General features: G+C 41.2%; 1 protein-coding gene across 1 annotated transcript in view; it reads left to right on the top strand.

The window, feature by feature from the left end:
• The window catches only part of FAM160A1 (family with sequence similarity 160 member A1), a 79,190-nt gene that overhangs the window by 3,701 nt on the left and 51,329 nt on the right, over positions 1-24,160 (top strand). The window contains exons 2-3 of the mRNA XM_032223572.1: positions 18,354-18,567; positions 20,245-20,871. Coding sequence (XP_032079463.1) covers positions 18,466-18,567; positions 20,245-20,871 — 729 coding nt within the window. The 5' untranslated portion in view covers positions 18,354-18,465. The remainder of the gene's footprint in view (positions 1-18,353; positions 18,568-20,244; positions 20,872-24,160) is intronic.

Below are 24,160 nucleotides of genomic sequence, written 5' to 3'. Positions count from 1 at the left end.
CTAAGAGGAGGAATGCCTTCTCTGTCATGGTGTCTGCTATGAGCCTCTCCCCAAAATACAGAAGCCCTGATCTTGTCCCCTTTTTCAGAAGATCATGAAGTCTTGGCTCCCCCCCCCCCCCCCCGTCAAGACTTGGGGACATGATCTTAATGGTGTTCTGGTGTGAGTGTGGATGTGTCGATACAGTATGCCAGCATAGAAATTTAGGTGTCTTAATCTAAATTCTTTTAATTGTTTGTACATTTGGATTCTGTTTTTATATTTACCTGTGCCCACAGCCCCTCTGATAGAAGGTGAAAATGTAGGTGGACAAGCTTTGTGTCACAACAGGTATTTAGTCACACACCTCTTGTCCTCCATGGACAACTATGATTAGTATGCAGTTTAAGTATATTAGTTTGAATGTGGTATTTTATTATACAGATGCTTATTTTCAAACAAGGAAAAAAGGAGAACCGTTCTCGCGAAAAGCTGAGCTATTCCAGTGTTGTTCTGGCACCAATTCACTAACCAAAATTCGCAGATTACTCTTGGGTCACTTTTTACCCATTGATGACAAAATTGGGATGAAGCTTTTTAGGAAATATTATTTGTTAGGCTAGAATTTGTATTTTTTTTAAAAAGTATTTTTATGCTTGTTGGTTAAATGTAAAAGAAGAAATGAGTGATGCCTAAAGAAAATTCATGTTCAAATTACAGTGGTATATAGATCAGGAGGCACCAAATTATGTGTAGCCTTTTGAGATTTCCAACTTCATGAGAATACATTTAATAAAAAGGGAGGTGAATAGGGTGAATTGAAATCAGGATATGAGCATGAAATTAAGCTGTGTTAGCTTTTGTTCATGTTTCTTCTTAATTTTTATTTGAAGCACACAGATTCTTTCTCTGCAGGAAAAAAATGTAAAGGAAAAATATTGTCTACAATACTGAGGCTTGAGATTTATTTTGCCTTACAAATCAAAGTACAAATTAAAAACAAACAAATTCTTAATAGTAGACAAATTGGCTGGTTGGATGGGAAGAAGTAGGTAAAGTCTTACATTCTAATAATGGATAGCAATCTTCCTTCAATAATAGAATTTCAGTCTTGGAGAGATAAATAAAGTATTTTCAGATTATTGGGAAATATTACAAACTATGCTGACAGATTAAAAAGTTCTAATGCAATACCTTTTATATTCCACAATATGTTAAATAAAAGTAGGTTGAGGCGCAAAATGTAATTTTGATTAGAGAAATACTTACCTTTTGATTTTGATTCTACTACCATTAGCATATGTTTGTAATGATAGAGTGTAAAGAACATGAAGAAACTATTGCTGAGAAAATAGTCTAAAATACTAATTCTTTTATATACTGTATATACTCGAGTATAAGCCTAGTTTTTCAGCCCACTTTTTGGGCTGAAAAAAGCCGCCTCGGCTTATACTCGAGTCAGTGAAAAATTTGCCCGAAATGGAGGAGAAAAAGTGGCGGGGCCATGCCGCTGGGTGACACTCGTGAATGGCCCAGTGCCCCTGTGAGTTTCCCCTCCCTCTGTGTCAGTTTGCCGCGCAGCGCGCACCGCACCATCCCCCCTCCTCACGTTCTAATGTAATGCAGGGCTGTCTTACGATTCCCCTTCCTCCCCCTCCTGCCGCTCTGCAACGATGTCCCACCTCCTCCTTGTTATGGCAAGCAGCCACATAGCGATGTCCCACCTCCTCTGGTACAGTGATCCAATGATAGGAATCACTGTGCCGTGTGTCATAGGAGGCGGGACATCGCTCCTGCGGCTGCACGGGACATCATCATCACAGCGGGACATCAGCATCATGAGGTGAGTGAAGTATTTCATTGAATACACCGCTAGTTTACTGTTTTTCTTTGAAATAAATATTCAAAAACATTGGTATCTATTTTTATTTTTGAAATTTACCGGTAGCTGCTGCATTTCCCACCCTAGGCTTATACTCGAGTCAATAACTTTTCCAGTTTTTTGTAGTAAAATTAGGTGCCTCGGCTTATATTCGGGTCGGCCTATACTCGAGTATATACGGTATGTTACCAGCTTTGTAGTCAAGATATCTTATTAAGTAATTGAGGACTCTTCTTTTTTTATTTTTCTGCATAAAAGTGATCTTTATTCTATGAGAGGAGTTCAATATTAAATTTGTATGGCTATAAATCTTACAAAACAGCTGAACAAAGATTAAGTAGCAATCTTTGTGGCACAGGCTGATGCCTTTGAGTTAAAGTTTCTGGTGACTTCTCAGACAGGTTCATGCAGTTTGCTTAATAACTTTGCAAAAACAACTTCCCCTTTATGGCTTTATTATCCAATCTAGGGCTGACAGATAGCAACTGACTCAAAGTTACCCAACTATCTTCCATGTCTAAGAGAGGACTAAAATCCAAGTTGGAGCATTAGCATAGTAATGCATGTTGTAGAACAGGGGTGTCAAAGGCAATTTCATTTAGGGCCTCTTCAGGCCTGTGGTTGACTTTGGGGGGCCAGGTCAGTGTGGCCAACTGGGTAGCTGTGGCCAACTGGTTGTGTGTGGCCAGCTTGATGCCACTCCCCAAACAGATGTCATGTTTCCTTTTCGCTTTGGGTAGACCGGGCCAAAGCCACACGGGCTGATCTTTCCTCTTCGCACTGGGTAGACTGGGCTGAAGCCACTCTGGCCTGATCTTTCGTCTTTGCACTGGGTAGACTGGATCCGGCCCGCAGGCCTTGAGTTTGACACCCCTGTTGTAGAATAAAAATTAGGGCTCTTCCTTAAGAATAGAAAAATGTAGTTGGATAAGAAAACATTTGCGAGAAATTGGGAAATAAATTTGGTTTCTTCAGATGAAAAACTTGTATATAGATACTTACGTTATTCGGAATGAATATCGACTGATGGGTAGAAAACAAAGTATGAATTATGTATGGCACAAGCATTAACAAAAGGTATTAGCAAATAAATTAATGTACCAAAATAATTAATGGAATATGAAAGTAATGAAAAAGGCTGGGTAAAGCACCTGGAACAAAATGAAAATTATTATATTATGCAGTGTCACAGAAGTGTGTTAACTGTTAAGTTATAAAAATGGAAAATATGAAGATGGATGCTTGACAAAATGATGAAGAGAAAGAGGCTATGGATAAGGAAAAATCATTAAGAAAATGATACCAAAATAAAAAAGACAGATATGCTGTATAAAGTATATAGGGAGAAAAATGCAGAACAAAGTGCAAGTAATAGTTAATTAAAAGAGGTAGAAAACATAATTTTGATGGATATTAGAAAATGTTACAGAAATGGAGAAAGAAGAGTAAAGCAGAAACTTCCAGCAAAGTAAAGATAAAGACGTGAAATGATTTTGAACAAGCTAAATGTAGGGTTTGCTGGGAGTAAGTTTAGAGATTTGCACTAATATGTCAAAGTAAGATTGAAATACATACTATGAAACTAAGAGTTTAAGAAAAATTATGAAAAGGAAATAATATATACTATGAAAATGTTGAAAAAAGTGGCTGTGTTGCAAATGATAATTGTATAACTGGAGAATTTTTAAAATATAGGTGTGGTTTGCATATAGTAGCACTGTGTAACTTGTTTAACAAATGCTGAATAAGGCACATGTGTAAGAATTGTTTCTCAGAGTTACAAGAATTCAAGCAATTGTATAAAGCACAGATTCATAAATTCCCAAACTAATATATGCATAGATTAGGTTTAAATGGAAAGGGATTTATTTGCTGGGATTCTTATACCTCTACTGCTCTCATTTGAATCAATATTGTTAAAGAAAATTCTTAAGAGTCATGCTTGAGGGCAAAGCAAATTTTTAATGCTGGTAAAATTAATTCTCCCAGGGTTCCAAGTATTTATTTTTTGGGGAAATGGATTAAAAATATTCCAAGTACATTTCTTATTTCAACTTTCCTGATTAGTATAAGAAATGGAAATGGAGAATGCCTGGTCACACAATAATCTAGTTAGCTTTGAAAATGTGCAACTTCCGAATAATTGTTCTAATGTGTCTTTGTATCTTAATGGAAGTTTGGGTTTTCAAGAGTCGAGCCACCCAGATAAATGTCCCCTGTATTCAGGCAAGTCTTTTGATCTTCTCGGTTTTGCTTTCCCATTTTTCATCAATACTTAGTAGTATTTGGATATCATTTTATAACTTCCAGACCTTTCAGATATTTTTTTTCAGTCCATGTTTTCAGTTTAACCATAATGTTTATCTGCATAATTTGATTTCCTGGAGCTAAATTTCAAAATTGCTAAATTCTGCAGAATCGACACTGTACGACATTTATCCTCTGAATTATCTTAAAAGAATTATCATAAAAGAATTAGTTAAAAAGAATGATCATAGGTTTTTAAAGTACTTGTTCTATTTTTGATGTGTGTTGGCAAAAATGCTGATTTTCTTTTGTAATTTTTAGAACAGAAGGATTTACAAATTTTTCAATTTTTTAACATATTACTATTTTCCTCATCCTATCTCTATATATTTTGCTTAGACTTATTGCTGCAATTATCACTACTAATCCTTCCCCCCTATTTTAATAAATAACAATCAGTCTAGATGACATGTGATTACTTTTTCATTGCAGAAGGTTCTATTAATGAATGTGATCATTTACACAGTGTCACTGTAGTATTGGCACGCTGAATAATTTAGAAGACTGTGGCAGGTAGATTAGCTGTGTACTGTCCAAGTTACTATGGCAATATATTTGCTTAATGCAAATATTAGTCATTATAACTATGTGTCTCTCCAGATCTGGGAAACCTATCAGTAAGAATGCAGGATTCTGCCTACAGCAGTTCATTTTTCATGCTTATATGGTGATTGGTCTGATCCTTGTGGGTTGGATTTAATGCCACAAAACACACAATTGGACTGTATTCAGAAGACCAGAATAACAGATTTGGAAGGGACTGTGGAGGTCTTCTAACCCAATCCCCTGCTCGGGCAAGAAGCCCTGAACCATTTCAGACAAATGGTTGTCCAATCTCTTCTTAAAAGCCTCCAGTGCTGGGGTACCCACAACTTTGATGCTTTTCATTCCCAGAAGCCACTTTGTCACAGCTGCACAAACTTCTATTTTCCCTAATCTTTTTATGCTTTTGTTTGTCATTAATTCTATTCATGGTAATCATTTTTGTGAGGTATTTTGTCCGATGATGGAAGGTACTTGGAGTAGCATAAAATGTTATATGGTATATTTTTATTGCTATCATTTTTCTTCTTTATTATAAAGGGCACTATTACAGGGTTGTTAACTAATGGTGTCTGAAATTGATTGGGATGTTTGTTACAAACCATCTTCTGAAGACTCTGCAGTCATGGATACTTAATTAAGGTAGGCTGTTGCTATTCAAGTTGAACTTGCTGACCTCCATCCAGTTGTCTGGCTGGACTGTTCTTAGCTCTTCTAACAAGAACTCTTTTTGACTCTGATCTGCCCTAAGAAACATAGAAAGCTAATGCTTTGTGTTCTTGCCTAAAGCCCATAAATATACAACAATTCTTGTGTCTTTTCTGGAACACAAGATGTAGCAGTGTAACAATTCAATCTTACATGTAGTTTTTTAAAACAAATTCCATTTTTAACGCAATGAAACCAAGTGTTTGGAAAAAAAACAGTTTCTAACCAAACAACAACACTGTACAACAATCCCCAAAAGCAGAATTCAAAATAAAATCAACAGTTGGAGTTAGGTAGATCAATTAAAAACAACAACAACCCTCTAGTGCAGTGTTTCCCAACCTTGGCAACTTGAAGATGTCCGGACTTCAACTCCCAGAATTCCCCAGCCAGCGAATGCATTCGCTGGCTGGGGAATTCTGGGAGTTGAAGTCCGGACATCTTCAAGTTGCCAAGGTTGGGAAACACTGCTCTAGTGATTTCAAAAAAGCTATTTTATTGTTTTCAGGTAGCCGAATTTTAAAACTTTATTCAACTTTATCTCTCTCTCATTTTATATTGAAAGTGGTATTGTTTCAATTTCTTTCTCAAACTTCCTTCCATCTCTGAACTGTGTAAACTTTTAGCCTAGTCCTTCCCTAACAGCTCTTGAGTAGCTTCCCAAAGGTCAGCTATACATTCCTTTATCGGGCACAGATTTACCACTGTTACTAATTCCTAGATCAAAAGTATGCTTGTAAGAAAAAAAAACTGTCTAAAACAGAAGCAACAAAAATAATACATTACTAAATCTTGAGCTGATCCTCATTTAATGACTGTCTCATTTAGACTGTTCATAATTACGACGGGGATGGAACTTTATAATCAGTCTTCAGAATTGCAATCTTGGAAAGTCATAAGGACAGTCATGATTTTCTTTAGTAGCCACTTCATTTCATGTCTGGTCAACTGGTCCTAATTGACCACAAAACAAAGATTACATGTATTTCACCTCTGTCATTATATTTTAGATGTTAAAATGTATTTTAACCTTTTATACAGAGCAGTAATACAATGTAGTAAAGAAATACCTCTCTCAGGTACATATTTTGTGCTGAAGCCTTGGCTTACACAATCATGAATTATTGGGAACTCTGCAATGTGCAGACAATTATGGTTTATAAAATATGGTTTTGACTTATGTTAGAGCATGAATCCAAATAATGGGAATTTAATCATGATTAAGCAAATACAAATAGTTCTTGACTTACAACAGTTTATTTAGTGACTGTTTGAAGTTACAATGGCACTGAAAAAAGTGACTTATGACCATTTTTCACACTTATGACTGTTGTAGCATCTCCATGGTCATGTAATTTACATTTGGATGCTTGACAATTGACCCACATTTATGATGGTTACAGTGCCCTAGAGCAGGGGTCTCCAACCTTGGCCACATTAAGACTTATGGACTTCAACTCCCAGAATTCCTCAGCAGCTGGCTGAGGAATTCTGGGAGTTGAAGTCCGCAAGTCTTAAAGTGGCCAAGTTTGGAGACCTCTGCACTAGAGTCTGTGATCCCTTTTTGCAGCCTTCTGATGAGAAAAGTCAATGGGGAAAACAAATTCACTTAACAACCCTGTTACTAATTTAAGAACTGCAGTGATTCCCTTAACAAATGTAGTGAGAAAAGTCGTAAAATGGGGCAAAAGTCACTTAACAAAATTTCTCACTTACCGTATATACTCGAGTATAAGCCGACCCGAATATAAGCCGAGGCACCTAATTTTACCCCAAAAAGCTGGAAAAGTTATTGACTCGAGTATAAGCCTAGGGTGGGAAATGCAGCAGCTACGGTAAATTTCAAAAATAAAAAATCAGTGTTATTTGAAACTCAAAGTTATGTTTATTCAAGGGACCCGCTTAATTAAAGTGTTCTATAATATCAGTATGACTTATAATACTGCAAGTCTGCAATATTAAAATACTTGTATAGGGGATCCCCGGGATCCCCGAAGAGATCAAATCACAACCAGTATGCTACCTTCTTGGTATATTGTTTTTATTTTCACTGAGTTTTTAAAAATGAGCATTATTTCATCCTTTTTTTCTTTATGTTTGATTGGTATCTGCAATTTGTGTTAATTCTGTTCATACATATAATATAAATGAAAAACCCAGCTCTCTTAAAAAATATTTTAAGTTCTTTCTGGTGCTCCCTTTTAGAATTGGCCAACTAATATTTCTGTTCACCCAACTAATGTCAGGCAGAGTTAACTGAAAAAGTAATTTTTCATGAAAGGACATTTTCCTAGGATTTTAATTGTTCTTACTGTCAGATTTCTCGTTATTTCCAGCTTGAGTCTCCTTCTGACAAGTTTCCATTGCTTCTTGTCCTGTCCTCAGGTGCTATTGCTGCCGCCGCCTCCTCCTCCTCCAACAGCACCAGCACATTTGCTGCCCAGCGCTGCGGCTGAGGTGAAGCCGCCAAAGCTCCCGCTGGCGCCCCCTCAGCGTTGGGCGGATATCCGGCAGTGCTGTTGGAGGAGGAGGAGGCGAACCAGCCTGCCACCGCCGGCCACCGCCAGCCCCGCCGCTCTTCCCACCCCCTTCCAAGCCCCACAGTCCAGCGGATGGAGCAGCGAAGCCCCGGGGCTTCGCTGCTGCTCCCCGCATTTTCTGCACGGGGATCCCTTGGAGAGGGGATTCCAGCCTGCCATCGCCAGCCACCGCTAGCCCCGCCGCTCTTCCCACCCCCTTCCCACCCCGCTGGACTGTGGGGCTTGGAAGGGGGTGGGAAGAGCGGCGGGGCTAGCGGTGGCTGGCGATGGCAGGCTGGAATCCCCTCTCCAAGGGATCCCCGTGCAGAAAATGCGGGGAGCAGCAGCGAAGCCCCGGGGCTTCGCTGCTCCATCCGCTGGACTGTGGGGCTTGGAAGGGGGTGGGAAGAGCGGCGGGGCTAGCGGTGGCTGGCGATGGCAGGCTAGAATCCCCTCTCCAAGGGATCCCCGTGCAGAAAATACGGGGAGCAGCAGCGAAGCCCCGGAGCTGCTTCTGCTCCATCCGCTGGACTGTGGGGCTTGGAAGGGGTCGGGAAGAGCAGCGGGGCTAGCGGTGGCCGGCGATGGCAGGCTGGTTCGCCTCCTCCTCCTCCAACAGGCAACAGCACTGCCGGATCCAGTTGTAGACTCGAGTATAAGCCGAGGCGGCTTTTTTCAGCCCAAAAAGTGGGCTGAAAAACTCGGCTTATACTCGAGTATATACGGTAGCATAAATTGGGCCTCAGTTGTGTCTGAGGACTACCTGTATAGGTATCCTCACTTAATGAACCTAATTGGGACTATAATTTCCATCACTAAGCAAATGAGTGGTTAGGTGAAGTATCACATGACCATGCTGCTTAGCAACAGTAGTTAGACTTAACTCAAACTTCAGGTGGTTGGCAATTGACTCATATTTATGATGGCTGTAGTTTCCCCGGGTCATATAATCATCTTTAGTGACCTTCCGACAGCAAAGTCAATGGGAAACCAGAGTCAGTTAAGAACTATGCCACTAACATAACAACTGCAGTGATTCACTTAACAAGTGTGGCAAGAAAAGTCATAAAATGAGGCAAAAATCACTTAACAATTGTCTTGCTTAGCAACAGAAAAATTGAGATAGGCATGATCTCTATGCAATATGAAAAGGAAATTGTTCAGTACTGTAGAGGTATTACAGAAATAATAGTAAAAGAGTGTTGCAGGTGCCATACATATCAAACGCAAGGACTGTTAGATCATAATTATATTTTTTATGACTGTTAAATTAGGAAAAAGGTAAACTTCTATATAAATTCATATATAAATATCAGAAGTAGGAAAGGGAAGCTTACACTTTGGTAGCCCATAGTTGTTATAATAATGCAGTTATATTTAGCATATAAATATATTTATAAATTTATAAAGCAGGATTCAAGTTGCTCTATAACAGTGATGGCAAACCTTTTCAGCACTGAGTGCCTAAAAGGGAGAGAGAGGGAGAGGGAGAGAGAGTGGGAGGGAAAGAGAGAGAGAGAGGGAGGGAGGGAGAGGAAGAGTGTGTGTGTATGTGTATGTACTCGGGGCTGCAACCCAAAAGAGGAGCTGCTCAGGGGGCATGTGTGCGCTGGGAAATGAACTTCCGGTTTCCAGCGTGCACATCTGCGGCGTAGCCCGTTCCTCTTCTGGTGTGCATGCAAGTGTGATGATCAGCTGGATGGCATGCATGTGCATGCCGGAAATCAGAAGCCCAACTGGTAGTCCGGTTTCCGGCACTGCTGCACATGCCAAGGATAGCTGATCGCCGTGTGTGCATGTGCGCCACCAACCTGGAAGAGGAACGAGTGATTCCGTGTGTGCCAGACAACATAGCTCCGCATACCACTTTGGGCACATGTGCCATAGGTTCGTCATCACGGCTATATAACAATAAAAATACTATCCCTTGGCATTTAGTACTTGGGAAATCAGCTAGAGTACCACTGAGATCACTATACAGTACCTAGACATTCAGATGCAGCAATTACAAATGATTTTATGTTGTATACACAAAGCAATTAACCCGTGCTAGGAAATATTTACTGTTTATTTTTTATAAACATGCCAATCTATTTTCACCTCTCTCAGTGTGTTATTTGTTCATACATCCTTCCTTACAATAAGGCCAAGGCTGTATGAGTTTTTTCACAATTCTAAGTTAGGAACTTATTTTTTTTCTTGCCTTGCTACTCTACAATCCCTGCATGTTTTTATTTCAGTATTTTCTTCATTCATTGAGCAGTTCCTCAGGGACACTGGGGGGAAATGGATTCCTTGCCTGTATCATGTTGATTCAAGCTGAAAGGCTCTGATTCTTGGGGATTTTAATTGTCAGATAATCCTCAAGTCTCATTTCTCAGGATTAGCAGAGCCTGATACATGCACAATACACACAGGCTATTACACTGTTCAAAATCTGTGCCCCATTGGTGTGTCTTATAAAATAATTGGGGGCAGGGAGGAAGTTCTGTTTTCTGTTGCAGAAAAGATAGAAAGGAAAATCATTCTTCCTCCCCCGATAACCATAGCAATTAGGGCTGCTCAGTGATCGGGATTCAAAGGGCAAAATGTAATTTAGTATGCATGTGGATGTGGATGCTGAAACATATGAAACCAAATGCATATTTCCTTGAGTCATGTGCCAACGGATTTATGGATTTTCCACAAGTCTTATTTGCATACTCAGAAATGGTTCAAATCACATTTTACCCCTTTCAGTTTGGATCTTTGCAAATCTTAACAGGAATATCTGAAAAGATAATAAAATTAAGAGCATTCACTTTTTTTAAAAAAAAATCATGTTTTTACATCAATTGACCATGAAACCATTTAAAAATACCACATTCACAAGCTATTTATGAGCAGCTGTACTGCAGTGGCTAGAGTGCAGTACTGCAGGCTACTTCTGCTGACTGCCGGCTGCCTGCAATTTGGCAGTTCGACTCTCACCAGACTCAAGGTTGACTCAGCTTTCCATCCTTCCAAGGTGGATAAAATGAGGACCCAAATTGTTGGGGGCAATATGCTATAAAACCGCTTAGAGAGAGGACTGTGAAACACTGTAAAGTGGTATATAAATCTAAATGCTACTGCTATTTTAATAATTGTTTATATGCTTGGAGAGTATCTGAAAGTCCAGGTTTCTAGGCCTACAATTGCTGTATAATTAATACAGAATTAGTTGCAAAAAGATTTTATTATGTGTGTTCCAGAATCCAGAATGACTGCAATGCTCCTCTAAAAGGTTAATCTGTATGTTAGCAGAAAGGGAGTACATATTTTCTTGGATGTCTGTTCTTCATAATGTTAGATCAGCATATACTTTGTTAACATACCTGTCAAGCAGCACACTAATTAAGATGGTCTAATATCAAGGTAATTTACAAAGACTATACTGTACAGTATATGAAGCAAGATTCATAACTTTTAAGATTTGAATAGCAAGGCATTCTTCCTCGCCCTTTCCACTAATTTGACCGAAGACACTTGGTGGTTGCAAGAGTGGCAATATTTCACAGCATTAGAAACACTCCTTTCTTGGGTGAATCATTGCAGAGGTAAAGCTTGGTAGCTGTCAGGTTTCCAGGCCACAACTAGGTCACTTCTAGTAAATCTGTCTTGTCCCTACAACAGAATGTGGAGGGGGAACTGAGAAGCTATGGATGTAGAGGAATGTTGGATGAATGTGGATAAGCTCTGATAAGTCAGGAGAAACATGACTCAATCTAGTAAGATTTCAAACGGTAGCTTGAGATATATTGTTTCCAGACTTCTTCAAAGGTAGAAGTAAGAAGGAATAGAAACAACAACCAAAGTTAGGGCCTCCTCTACACTAGCAAGAGGTACACAGCTACATTTTTTTTTAGACAGAAAGATCATACAGTGGGGGATTAGCACTGATGAGTCAGTATTAATTTCTCATAAATTATTATTCCAAGACAGGGAGGAGAGACACTTACTGATCCTATGTAGCTTATATTGGGCATACTGCTGAAATGAAGCAGAAGCATTGAGAATCTGAATTACAGCTGTTTCCTCTGTCATTGCCAGAGATCAGTGATCTGGAAATCTGACTTTCCAGAAGCCGAACTTAAAAGAGAGAATATCAACAAAATATTCAGAACAGGAGAAGCCGTACAGACATTTTTATTGATTGTTTACAATTGTATCCATATTTTTCTAGACTAGGGTTTCCCAACCTTTTCAGCTTTATGAACCAGCCCTGGGACGGGGGGCAGGGAAGAGGGGATGGTTCCACACAAGCAGTGGGCAAGCATGTGCAGATCCATTTGTTCAAGTGGTGAGCATGCAAATGGAGCATGTACACCCACACTTATTGCCCACTACTTACACAGCCCAGTTATGAAGGGCTCAAGGCCCAATAGTGGGTCATGGCCTGGGATTTGAGCACCCCTGTTCTGTTAATTATCACATGTTGAGGCTTGTTACTCAAACACTGGAAAGTGGAACTCCAAATTAGAGCACAACTTCATGGTCATTCCTTTCAGAGAGAAGTAGCTATTGAGGAGTTGATTCATTCCTTGTAGAAAACAAAGATAAAAAGAAATAAGAGCTTGTGCATAAGAAAACCACATTCATCATTTGATTCCATATCCCAATTTTTTTGGATGAAAAAAAAGAGAATCAGCCACTGGAATTACCAAGCCTGTCAACACAGATAGCACTAACCAACAAAGTGGAAGAGACAAGCACCAAGGAGAATGCCCCTCAGATGCCAGTATCTGCCAGGTGGCAAAACGTTTGGTACAAGGGGAAACGCACATACAAATGTGTTTTGGAAACAGGGGAGGATATGTTTCTATAACAAGAAAACCACCTGATTAATTCCTATAATCTCCCCATATCCCAAAACAAGGAGCAGTTGCTCAGGCTGAAAGAAGCAAGAAGTTTTTTAAAGGTCAGAAAGCTTTTCATATTTGAATGTCTGAATAAATAACAAATAATTAATAAATAAACAACCTGTTTCCGTTCAGCGCTTCCATTTTAGATGGACCTCTATGTCAAAGACATAGCAGCAGGGATGTTCATAACTAAGGCTGAAGGTGAATCCAGAACAGTGTCTTCAGAAAGAGGCTATACAATTAATGATAATGGAGAAACTATAGGTAGTCCCCAATTTACAATTGTTGTTTAATGACCATTTGAAAATAGAGCGGTCTCAGAAAGGGTATATTACGGCACCTCAAGCTGTTGTAGAACATTGTGTGTCCCGGATTGAAATCTGGTCCTTGGCTATCTGTTCTGACTTATGACCAGTTGCAAGAGTCCCTGTAATCATGTGGTCATCATTTGCAATCTTCTCTGCCAGATTTCCCAGAAAGCCAATTGGGAAACTAGCATGGAAGGTAGCAAGTTGTTGCTGCTTGCCGAGAGGGCTTTCTCTTGTCTCTGGGAGTTGACTGAAAGAGCTGCCTGCCAGAGGGAGCTGAACTCCTTTAGCAAGATGCAAAAACAGAGCTCAGATCCTGATGATTTGAATTGATTTTGCACCCCACTGAAGGCATTTCCTTCTGTATGTGGAGGAGAGATTGCATCTCCTGCGGGATGCAGAAATGGAGCTCAGACTCTGACAATTTGAGCTCCATTCCTACACCTCGTGAAAAGAGTTGCCTTCCACATGTGGTTCCCGCCGAAGAAGTTCCATGAATGGAGGAGGGATGACATCCTTCAGCAGGCAGCAGCTCTTTCAGCCAGCCTGTAGAGAGAAGAGTGAGCCAAAATCCAGTCAACAAGGAGCGAGGCAGTACAATAAGATAAAGCAGCATGGGGTGCCTTTCTCCCTCCTGCTTGGATTTAGCAGGGAGGATTTTTGGTTCCTGCGGAGAGCCTCCCAAAGACTCCCCCACGCTCCCATCCAAAGCACCCTGCACTTGTTACTGGGACTCCCATCAGTTTAACAACTACACAATTGCCTAACAACCACAGCCAGGAGTTTTGGGATAATCATTGAGCAAAATGGTCTCGTAAGCAGTCACATGGTATCTTATTTAATGACTATATTTCACTCAGCATCAAAGACCCCAGACTCAATTGTGTTATAAGTCACAAGTTTGTGTGGGGAAAATAGGAGTATTAGATGTGTTCTCTGCATTTTGTTAGTTTGTTTATCACACTTTATTATTTTTGCAAATAATTCAAAGCAGAGAACACATCTAATACCCTTCTTTTTCCCACCACCACAACAACAACCCTGTGAATTAGCTGTGGTGGAATGGAGTCTACAGTTGCAGGAAGGGAGGGGCAGATAGAGAGAAAAGGCAGACCCCCCCTCCCCCCCCCAGTCACAAAGTACAGCTAACCGTTATGCAGGTAAATGTTTTAATCTGGTTAATAGGCAAACTGATTTCTGTTAACAGGCAAACAGTAAAGAACTGCTCAGAAGGAATTCCACATGTCATTCTTGGTTCTTTGGGCCTGACATTAGTAAAGGACACACAAAAAGCAGTGAACATCACAACTGACTAAGATGAAAAGCTTGAAAGAACGATTCATTCTGAATATCATTCAGGCAACCATTTTCTGAAATTGTATAGGATTTCCTGCTTGAGCAGGGGGCTGGGCTAGACGCCCTCCAAGTTCCCTTCCAACCCTGTTCTGATATTCAGCAAAATGGGTAGGTCCCTTAGTCACCCTGGGACAGTGGACAGTTTTCAGAAGTACATCTTCCAGTTTTTGAACAAAGAGAGCAATTGACAATCTTCTGTAGTTGGAAAGCTGCTGTGTGCTTTGGACAATGCTAGTATTATATAAAGTATCATACACAAAGTGATGATTTTAAGGGGACAGTTTATTTCAGTTCTCCAATTCTGCCTCAAAAGAGTCTAGTTCTCCAACCAAGTGGAGAAAACTGAGATGCTCATATAATGTCTCACAAAATGCCTTGACTGGCTAAGTCTTGCAACCTGGAAATTGAATGGAAACATCTCTTGAACTGCTTGCCTCCAGCAGAGCTTTTAACAGTCAGGTATATCATTCGGTAAACATAAGCTACACTTAGTTGGAAGTTGGTGCAGGTGACTGAAACAAAGCATTTCCTCCAAGTCGCAGGAAGAAATGTTAATCCTTAAGTGTTAAGCCTTTTAATTAGAAGGTAGAGTTAAGCCTTCCCTATAAGGTCTGTCCTTTGATTATCATTTTTTACAGAGAGATCTTTCCCAGCTAGTGTTTGTACTTCTTTTTTATTTTTTTAATTGAAGAGTTTTAATAAATTTTACAAATATTTCCCCTTCCCCTTCCCTTCCCCCACCTCTCCCTCCCCTCAACTTCCCAGAGCAAAATACAGGGTATAAACATTTAATATAAGCTAACTAACTATAGCATCCTACCTTCCTCTTGTACTTTAACTCCCCTTTTATTAAACTAAATTTAGATAAATTATAACATTCCTTGTTCATTCATAAGCTAATTGAAATTTCTTAGTCTGATATTTATTTTGAATGTAATCAATCCATCTTCTCCATTCCAACTTATATTTCTCATTTGAATGGTCCTTCAAATATGCTGAGATTTTGGCCCTCTCTGCTAAATTTACTACTTTTAACGTCCATTCTTGAATAGTAGGCAATTCTTCCTTCTTCCAGTACTGCACCAACAACAATCTTGCTGCCATTATTAAGTTCAGAATCAAATTAGTCTCTATAACTGTACAGTCTGTAATTATACCTAGCAAGACAAACTGAGGAGTAAACTTTATTCTCTTTTTAAGAGTATTTTGAATAATCCACCATATTTTTATCAAGAATGCTTTAACTTTTTTACAAGTCCACCATACATGATAATACGTAGCGTCAATACAATCACATCTCCAACATTTGGATTGTAAATTCAGATACATACAAGCTAGCTTTTTGGGATCTAGATGCCATCTATAAAACATCTTATAAAAATTCTCTCTCAAGTTTTGAGCTTGTGTAAATTTTACATTTCTTACCCAAATCTTTCCCCATGTTTCCATCATTATTGGTTCTTCAAAGGTTTGTGCCCATTTTATCATACAATCTTTAATTAACTCTGTTTCAGAATCTATTTCTATCAATATGTTATACAACCTTTTTATATGCATTTGACTCTGGTCTCTAATTTGTTTTACCAAATTTTCCTCATTTTGTATGATACCAATTTTCTGGTCTTGTTTCCATCCAGCCTGTAACTGTCCATACTGAAACCAGGTTTGAATTACCCTTTCCTCTCTCAATACATTCAAAGGTTTTAACTGTGGTACACCTCTTTCTATGTTAAGAAGCTCTTTATATGAAATTGCATCCTGTTTTTGTTCTATACTTATATTCTCTATCGCGTGTCTGGGTACTACCCACATAGGTATCTTGTCATTTAATTTATATTAATATTTTTTCCAGACGCGCAATAGAGCATTCCTTAATATGTGGCTTTTAAAGATCCTGTCCACCTTCTTATCATATATTAAATAAACTTGCCAACCATATAGCAATAGCAATAGCAATAGCAATAGCAGTAGACTTATATACCGCTTCATAGGCCTTTCAGGCCTCTCTAAGCGGTTTACAGAGAGTCAGCATATTGCCCCCAACAATCTGGGTCCTCATTTTACCCACCTCGGAAGGATGGAAGGCTGAGTCAACCCTGAGCCGGTGAGATTTGAACCGCTGACCTGCTGATCTAGCAGTAGCCTGCAGTGCTGCATTTAACCACTGCGCCACCTTGGCTCTGATATATCAAATCATATCCCTCAATATTCAATATTCTGTCCTCTGTTAAGTTAATCCAATCACTAATTGTTGATAAAACAATTATCAACAATTGTTGATAAAACAGCTTCAGTGACTGTGCCTAAGGCAGGACTGTTTCTAGCCTGGTATGTAATTCAAATGATATTTGTTTTTATTTTGTCTTTGCCTTTTTTGGGTGGATGGGGAGAATTAAGACTTTTACACTGCCACAAGAGTATGTACAAAAAACACTTGCATGTACAAGCACAAGTTTATGGTGGGATGGGGAGAATTAAGACTTTTACACCGCCACAAGAGTATGTACAAAAAACACTTGCATGTACTATACGTTCCTAAACATGCACAAGTTTATTGTGGGATGAAGAAAACTTCAAGATTAATTTCACCAGTCAAAATCTTAGTTAATAACGTATGGAAACTTGGCACCCGAGAGGAAAAATGTATAGAAAATTTTCCAGCAAATCTTACTCTTACACCTTCTTTTTTTGAGGGGGGGGGAGGGTTGCCATAAATTCAGGATTATTTTCCTTTCAAGCAGATATGGTAATTGAGAGAGAAGAGTTTGTTAATAATTGAAATATGAATTTCTAACAATATATAGCTGTATGCATTGTTTCATGTTATTTAAATAATAATGCATGTCTGGGGGATGAAATTGGGAAATGAATATACATTAAGATATCAAGTTCTTGATTATTTTTTTGAGCTAGGCCAGTACTTTCACAGTACAGTATTCTTTTATTTGAATATTATATGAAGAAAATTTATTATGTATAAATAGTATTCAAGCATATAGATTTATAATAAACTAAATTGAATTTCAAATAACACTTTGTTGGAGACGTTTTCTGTTCCCTCCTGCAACCCTGTCCTAGTAGCGGTAGCTTCGAGTGGCAAACAACCATTCAAACTAATGAATAACTTGTACAAATGGGAAAAGAAGGAAGGTTGGGAATTTAGTTTGTATAAATAGTTTGATTATGCAAACTTTGTCTCTAGTATATTAAGTCTGTAACATGTTGCATTTATATGAACATACATTGATACTTTGATTAAATACAAGAACTTCTGTTTTTATAATAACATTTTCTTATCAGTACAGTGATGCTTTCAGCCAGAGTAAGTTAACATGGTGTAATTTCACACATGTTGCCACTACTGAAAAGAAAAAATTAAGTATTTCTAAAGCAGTACCTGTTTTTGCCCAAAAAAATATATATTTTTCACATTTGAATATAATTGTTCTCATTGTCTAAATAAACAGTATTGTCTTACAATGAAAAGAAGAGTTACCAAATTATTTTTTGTTCCATTTTATATGTTTCCAGTTAATAGATTCTGCAGAATTTTATTAAACGTTCTTACCTCTTTGAATCAGGAATCCAAAAGGGCTGAAACTAAACAGTATTCTTCTTTTGAGAATGATTGATAACTTTTCCTGTAACATCTTCCCAATTGTACTTGCACTGCAAAGGGATCACAGAGTTATATAGCATTCATAGTGACAAACATTGCACAATATATGAGAAATGCAGACTTGTTTATGGAAGCAGAGCATGTTTATAGGTTATTCCAGGCATTTTTGAGAGCCATTCGTGTTTTTTGCTTTTATTGTCTATGTTACAGTCCACATGTTTTATCTGGATTATTCTGAATTCCTTGCAGATCAGAGATGTCTATCCACGTGCTATGCAGCGATATGCTTACTCATGTTGAAAAGGAAATTTAATATGGCCTAGTAGAATTGACCATTGAAGAGCATAAGCATAATCATAAGATGTCCACAGGTACAAGTGGGAAAAAATCCCATCAGGCTGTGAGCCTAGAAGGAGTTGACCCAGAAACATGCATGATAGTATTTAAAACCCACTGGGCACAGGTAATGGAGCTCTGAGAACTTTTCTTCTTTTATTTCTCTTTATTATTGATTGAATTGTTAGGAACCCATTTGGACCATCCGATATTTGCTTGAATTGTCAGAGTCCAAGCCATATCGTATGATACTTACACCAAGCATATCTTCATTGACTTTTGAAGAACTGTATAATTTACTGTTTTTTAAAAAGGACAAAAATATTGTATATTAGGAATATAACAACCAATTGAATAAACTCATGTTCTAATTAAGATTCCTAGGTTCTGTTGCAAGTGCAGTAAAGTCCTTTTAAAGTAATTGCATTTTGAATCTCCATGGACAGTTCACTTCTTTGCCAGGTTATATTTCTTAAATCCACCAAAACACTTCCTATGCTGAAAGGCTGCATTACTATATTTAGAGCATTCAATATATTATTTCTATGCAATATATTATTTCTGAATCCTGTATGGTTCATTTTTAATTAGTGTTGTCTAATGTCCACATATATCTGCCTATAGAGCGCCTTTCAGTGTGGCCATTAGTATCAATCTAGTATTTTTATACTGTATCTTCTATTCAGTGGTGAGATTCAATTTTTTTTTACTACCTGTTCTGTGGGCGTAGCTTGGTGAATGTGGTATGGCTTGGTGGGCGTGGCTTGGTGGGTGTGGCAGGGGAAGGATACTGTAAAATCTCCATTCCCATCCCACTCCAGGGGAAGGTTACTGCAAAATCCCCATTTCCTCCTGATCATCTGGGACTCGGGAGGCAGAGAATAGGTGCGGACAGGGCCACTGAAAGGTGGTATTTACCGGTTCTCCAAACTACTCAAAATTTCCACTACCAGTTCTCCAGACTGGTCAGAACCTGCTGAATACCACCTCTGCTTCTATTTCAGCTATTGAACTTTTACTCTTTAAATGTACTTGCCCATAAATGAAGCTAGGAACATTCTTAGTTGCTCAACATATGTTGGTGAGTAGACTGAGTCGGTTCCACCACAAAACCGCGTTCGACTAAAGCGCGCTCGATGAAACCGCGTAGCTGACGTCATCACAGGGCGACAACAGCGCGGAGACAGAAGCACGCTGTAAACGCTAAACCTAAAATTAACCCCTAAACCTAACCCCCCTAAACCTAATCCTAAACCTAAACCTAACCCTTAACCTAACCCTAAACCTAAACCTAATCCTAACCCTTAACCTAACCCTAAACCTAACCCTAACCCTTAACCTAACCCTAAACCTAACCCTAACCCTTAACCTAACCCTAAACCTAACCCTAAACCTAACCCTTACCTTAACTTGAATCGGCTTGCTTTCAAAGCTCTATTTAAAGCGCCCTTCTTTCTCCGCGCTCGCTGTTGTCGCCCTGTTGATGACGTCAGCGACGCGGTTTAATCGGGCGCCCTTTAGTCGAGCGCGGTTTTGTCGTGCCACGGACTGAGTCATCATGTGTTGCTCTTCTTAAGTAGCACAATTGGTTAGATTAGCCATTTGGGGGCTTGATATTTCAGATAAGTAATGCATAGGCTGTTTCTACTCATTAATCCATAGCTTGCCTGTTATGGATCCATTTGGAATGTTCTGGACTATTATGAAGATGAATGCAATTTTTCATAATTAAAGATTGCAATAGTGAGTCCATATTTTAATGCCTATTGTATGATCGAATATGCATTATTTAATTTTTCCATAGGTTGTGAAAATTTTAGAGAAGCATGACCCTTTAAAAAATATTCAAGCAAAATATGGGACAATTTCTCCAGATGAGGCCAGCACGGTGCAGAACTATGTAGAGCACATGCTCTTTCTTTTAATTGAAGAACAGGCAAAAGATGCAGCCATGGGACCTATCCTGGAGTTTGTGGTTACAGAGAATATCATGGAAAAGCTCTTTCTTTGGAGTCTTAGGCGGGAATTCACAGATGAGATGAAGATTGAGCAACTGAAAATGTATGAAATGCTTGTGACACAATCTCATCAGCAGCTGCTGCATCACAAACCCATCCTAAAACCATTAATGATGTTGCTGAGTTCTTGCTCAGGAACTACCACACCAGCCGTTGAAGTAGAGCTGGTGGTTCTTCTCAACCAGCTATGCTCAATCCTAGCCAAAGATCCGTCCATCTTGGAACTTTTTTTCCATACCAGTGAGGACCAAGGAGCTGCAAACTTTCTAATCTTTTCTCTCTTGATTCCTTTTATCCATCGGGAAGGGACTGTTGGCCAACAGGCCCGTGATGCATTACTTTTTATCATGTCTCTTTCTTCAGAAAGCTGTGTGGTTGCTCATCACATAGTAGAGAATACTTATTTCTGTCCGGTAAGTTTTTTTCTAGATACTCATTCTAACTTCCTAATATGGATTTCTTTGTAAATGAATATTCAAGTTAAGTTTTTGCACAAAGGAGAATTAAATTTACCTGATGAGTTGTAATTTTGTTATGGCTATGTAGAAATTCTAAATGGGATAATTGGGGAAAATGAAATTTCTTCAGAAAGCCCATCACATTGAATTGAGAAATGAATTTGTTGTCTTTTCTAGAGGAAGGGAGGGAGTGGTCACATGTGGGTATTCTCAAAGCCTGATTGGTCCAAAGACTGAGAGCAAACTCTTAAATACTGGTGCCTTCCAATCCTGGCCCAGTTTCCTCTCAGTCTATTTGGTCCAAGAACTGTTGAGAACTGGTAGGATTTCTTTATTCAATCTGGCTTCTCATTCGGTTTAATTGGGCATTTAAAAACTTTTCCTAAACTCCAAACTTTGCAGCTGCGGCCCCAAGGGACAGTTCTCTGCCTCGGGCGGTTGGGGAGGGCCCTATGGGGCATTTTGCCTCCCCCCCGTGGGACCGGAGCCTCAGCCCTATCCCCGGGATTGCAGGGGTGCCAGCTCCTACTACAGCTGCTATAACGGCAGCTTGGATTGCTCACGTAGCCGAAAGAAGCGGCTGCGGCGTCACGAGGAGTGCACGAGCCGCCTGCGGTGCCACTGATAGCTCAGATTTAATCAAGTGGCTGCAAGTGACCTGCGGGGGAGGGAGAGCGTGCCGGGGCTCCGCATGGCCTCCCCCGACTTTGCTGGAAGCAGCGTGGGCTGCTGGATGCCCGGCTGAGCCGAGGAGGTCTCCTTTAGGCCCCTTCATTGCGCAAAAGGTTCCAGCGGCCATTTTGAATCACCGCCATGTGCGCGAGGAGTGCGGCTCGCCCTACAGCAACTAAGGCCTCATTTGGCACAAGGACAGCAGGCCCTGGTCTCGATGGGGCCTACAGAGCCTGGGAACCCGTTTCTTGCACCTTTGGGCACGTGAGTATGAAATGGATGAAGGTACTGAGATTCCCCAGGGCCAGGTAGTGGGTCCGATGAAGGGTGGGAAAGGCCCGGTGCAGGGAGCGGAGCAGGGGGTTCCTCTCCCAGGGTCTTTGGTTGCCCAGTGCCCATCTAGGTCCTCCACTGGGGAGGAAGCCAGGAGGCACAGGGCAATTGAGAAAATCTTTGCCAGGGCGGAGGGCCAGGTCAACTGGGCCCTTATCCTGAGATAGATCCAGGTCTCCTCTTGGGCCTCTTTCTGCGTGCTCTTCTCCTAGGGGGTTAGCCCCTCTTCTCCCTCGGTCTCTCTAGACAGGCCTCATTCCTATTCCAGGAGGAGGAGGTCTTCCTCTCCATCCCCTTCGGGGGATCCTTTGGAGAGTACGTCTAGGGGACCCTGCTCCTCTCGCAGGTTGGCTCCCCAGGGGCCTAATTTTGCTTATGGTGATGTGGAGGATTTGGATCACCTCCCTGAAGGCCTTAAAAGGCTTATTTCTGCAGCCATTTCACGTGACATTGCCCAGTTCCTCTAGAGGAACAGGGCCTGGGCCACTACTCCAACCTGTTCGTGGTTCCGAAGAGCTCGGGGGGCTGGAGGGCAATTCTGGACCTCAAACGCCTGAACCGTTTTCTGGTGTAAGTTGATTCAAAATGTCCTCCCTCAACTCTATCCTTCAGGGTGTATGAAGGGGGACTTCTTGACTTTGGTAGACCTCACAGAGGCCTGTCTTCACATTCCAATTCTGGCCAGTCATTGCAGGTTCCCTAGGTTCTCTCACAGGAACCGCCACTACCAATACAGGGCTCTTCCCTTCAGGCTGGCCTCGGCTCCCCGGGCCTTCACAAAGGTTCTGGCGGCCCTGGCGGCTCATCTGCGTTCCATCCCGATATGGCTCCAATGTTATTTAGACGATGTCTTGGTTCAGGCGGGGTCTCTTCCTCAGGCCATCTCAGACCTTCGGCTCACCATTCGGAGCCTTCACAGCCTAGGATTTTCAGTGAACTTCCCCAAGAGCCACCTTTCCCCCTCCACGCGCATTCTCCACCTGGGGACGGTCATAGACTCCGTGTTGGGGGTGGTGGGTCTGTCCCAGGAGAGTCAGAGCAGCCTATGTCAACTGGCAGGAAGTGTTCGCGGAAGTTGGTTAGTTTCGATCCTCACTCTATCGCAGTTATTGGGCAAGATGGTCTCTTGCATCGGGATTGTCCCGTGGGTTCACCTTCGGCCTCTCCAGTGGGAGCTCATCCCCTTTCAGAGGGAGCGATTGAACAATTTTCTTCGGGTGACCGTCACCACGGACACAAATCTGTTCAGGTGGGGGGCCCTAGTGGGTTCCCAGATGGCTCAGGGCAGGTGGACGGGCTTGGTTCTCCGGCACAACATAAATTGGTTGGAGCTGAAGGCGGCCCACCTGGCTCTACGACACTTCCAGGCCTTGGTGGAGGGGCGTCACGTGCTCCTCATGATGGACAATGTGGCCACCAAGGCCCACATCAATTGTCAAGGGGGGACCCACTCTCGGACTCCCAGGCTCTCTGGCTAGAGGCTCTGAGGCTGGGCGCCTGGGTGGAGAGGCACCTGTTGTCCTTGGTGTCGGAACACATCTCCGGGCTCTCCAACGTCCAGGCGGATTGGCTGAGTCAGGCAACTCTGGACAATGGCGAGTGGCAACTCCATCCACCGTTGTTTCGGAGGATCTGTCAGAGGTTCGGCACTCCTCTGGTGGATCTGTTCGCCTCGCCTGCAAACTCACAACTTCCGCAGTTTTTCACTCATTTCCAGTCCAGGTCTGCAGAGGGCATGGACACCCTCAGGAGCAGGTGGCCCGCGGGCCTTCTGTATGCATTTCTTCCTATCACCCTCGTTCCGGGGACCATCCGGAAGGTGGTAGCGGAGAAGGCTCTGATCATTGTGGTGGCCCCTTATTGGCCCAGGAGGCCTTGGTTCGCAGACCTAGTCCAGCTGTCGGTGGCTCCTCCGTGAAGGATTCTGCGGGAGGAGGTGGTCTTGCAGCAGGGGGTCCTGCTTCACCCGGAGCCCCACTGGATCCATCTGACCGCCTGGCTCTTGAATGGCGGCTACTGAGGGGGGCTAACCTGTCCTCTGGGGTCATTTTTACCATCGAGGCATCTCGGCATCCTTCGACGACCTGCATCTACAATTCCACCTGGGCGCCCTTTGTCCGGTGGTGTTCTCCTCTTGGCATTTCTCCCGACAGGGCCACTATTCCCAACATCTTGGACTTCCTGCAGAAGGGTCTTGATGACGGGCTTTCACAGAATACGTTGCGCCACCAGGTGGCGG

The sequence above is a fragment of the Thamnophis elegans genome, chromosome 9 (genome assembly GCF_009769535.1).
Source record: "Thamnophis elegans isolate rThaEle1 chromosome 9, rThaEle1.pri, whole genome shotgun sequence".
Classification (NCBI taxonomy): Eukaryota; Metazoa; Chordata; class Lepidosauria; order Squamata; family Colubridae; genus Thamnophis; species Thamnophis elegans.
This window is presented reverse-complemented; position numbering and strand designations above follow the sequence as displayed.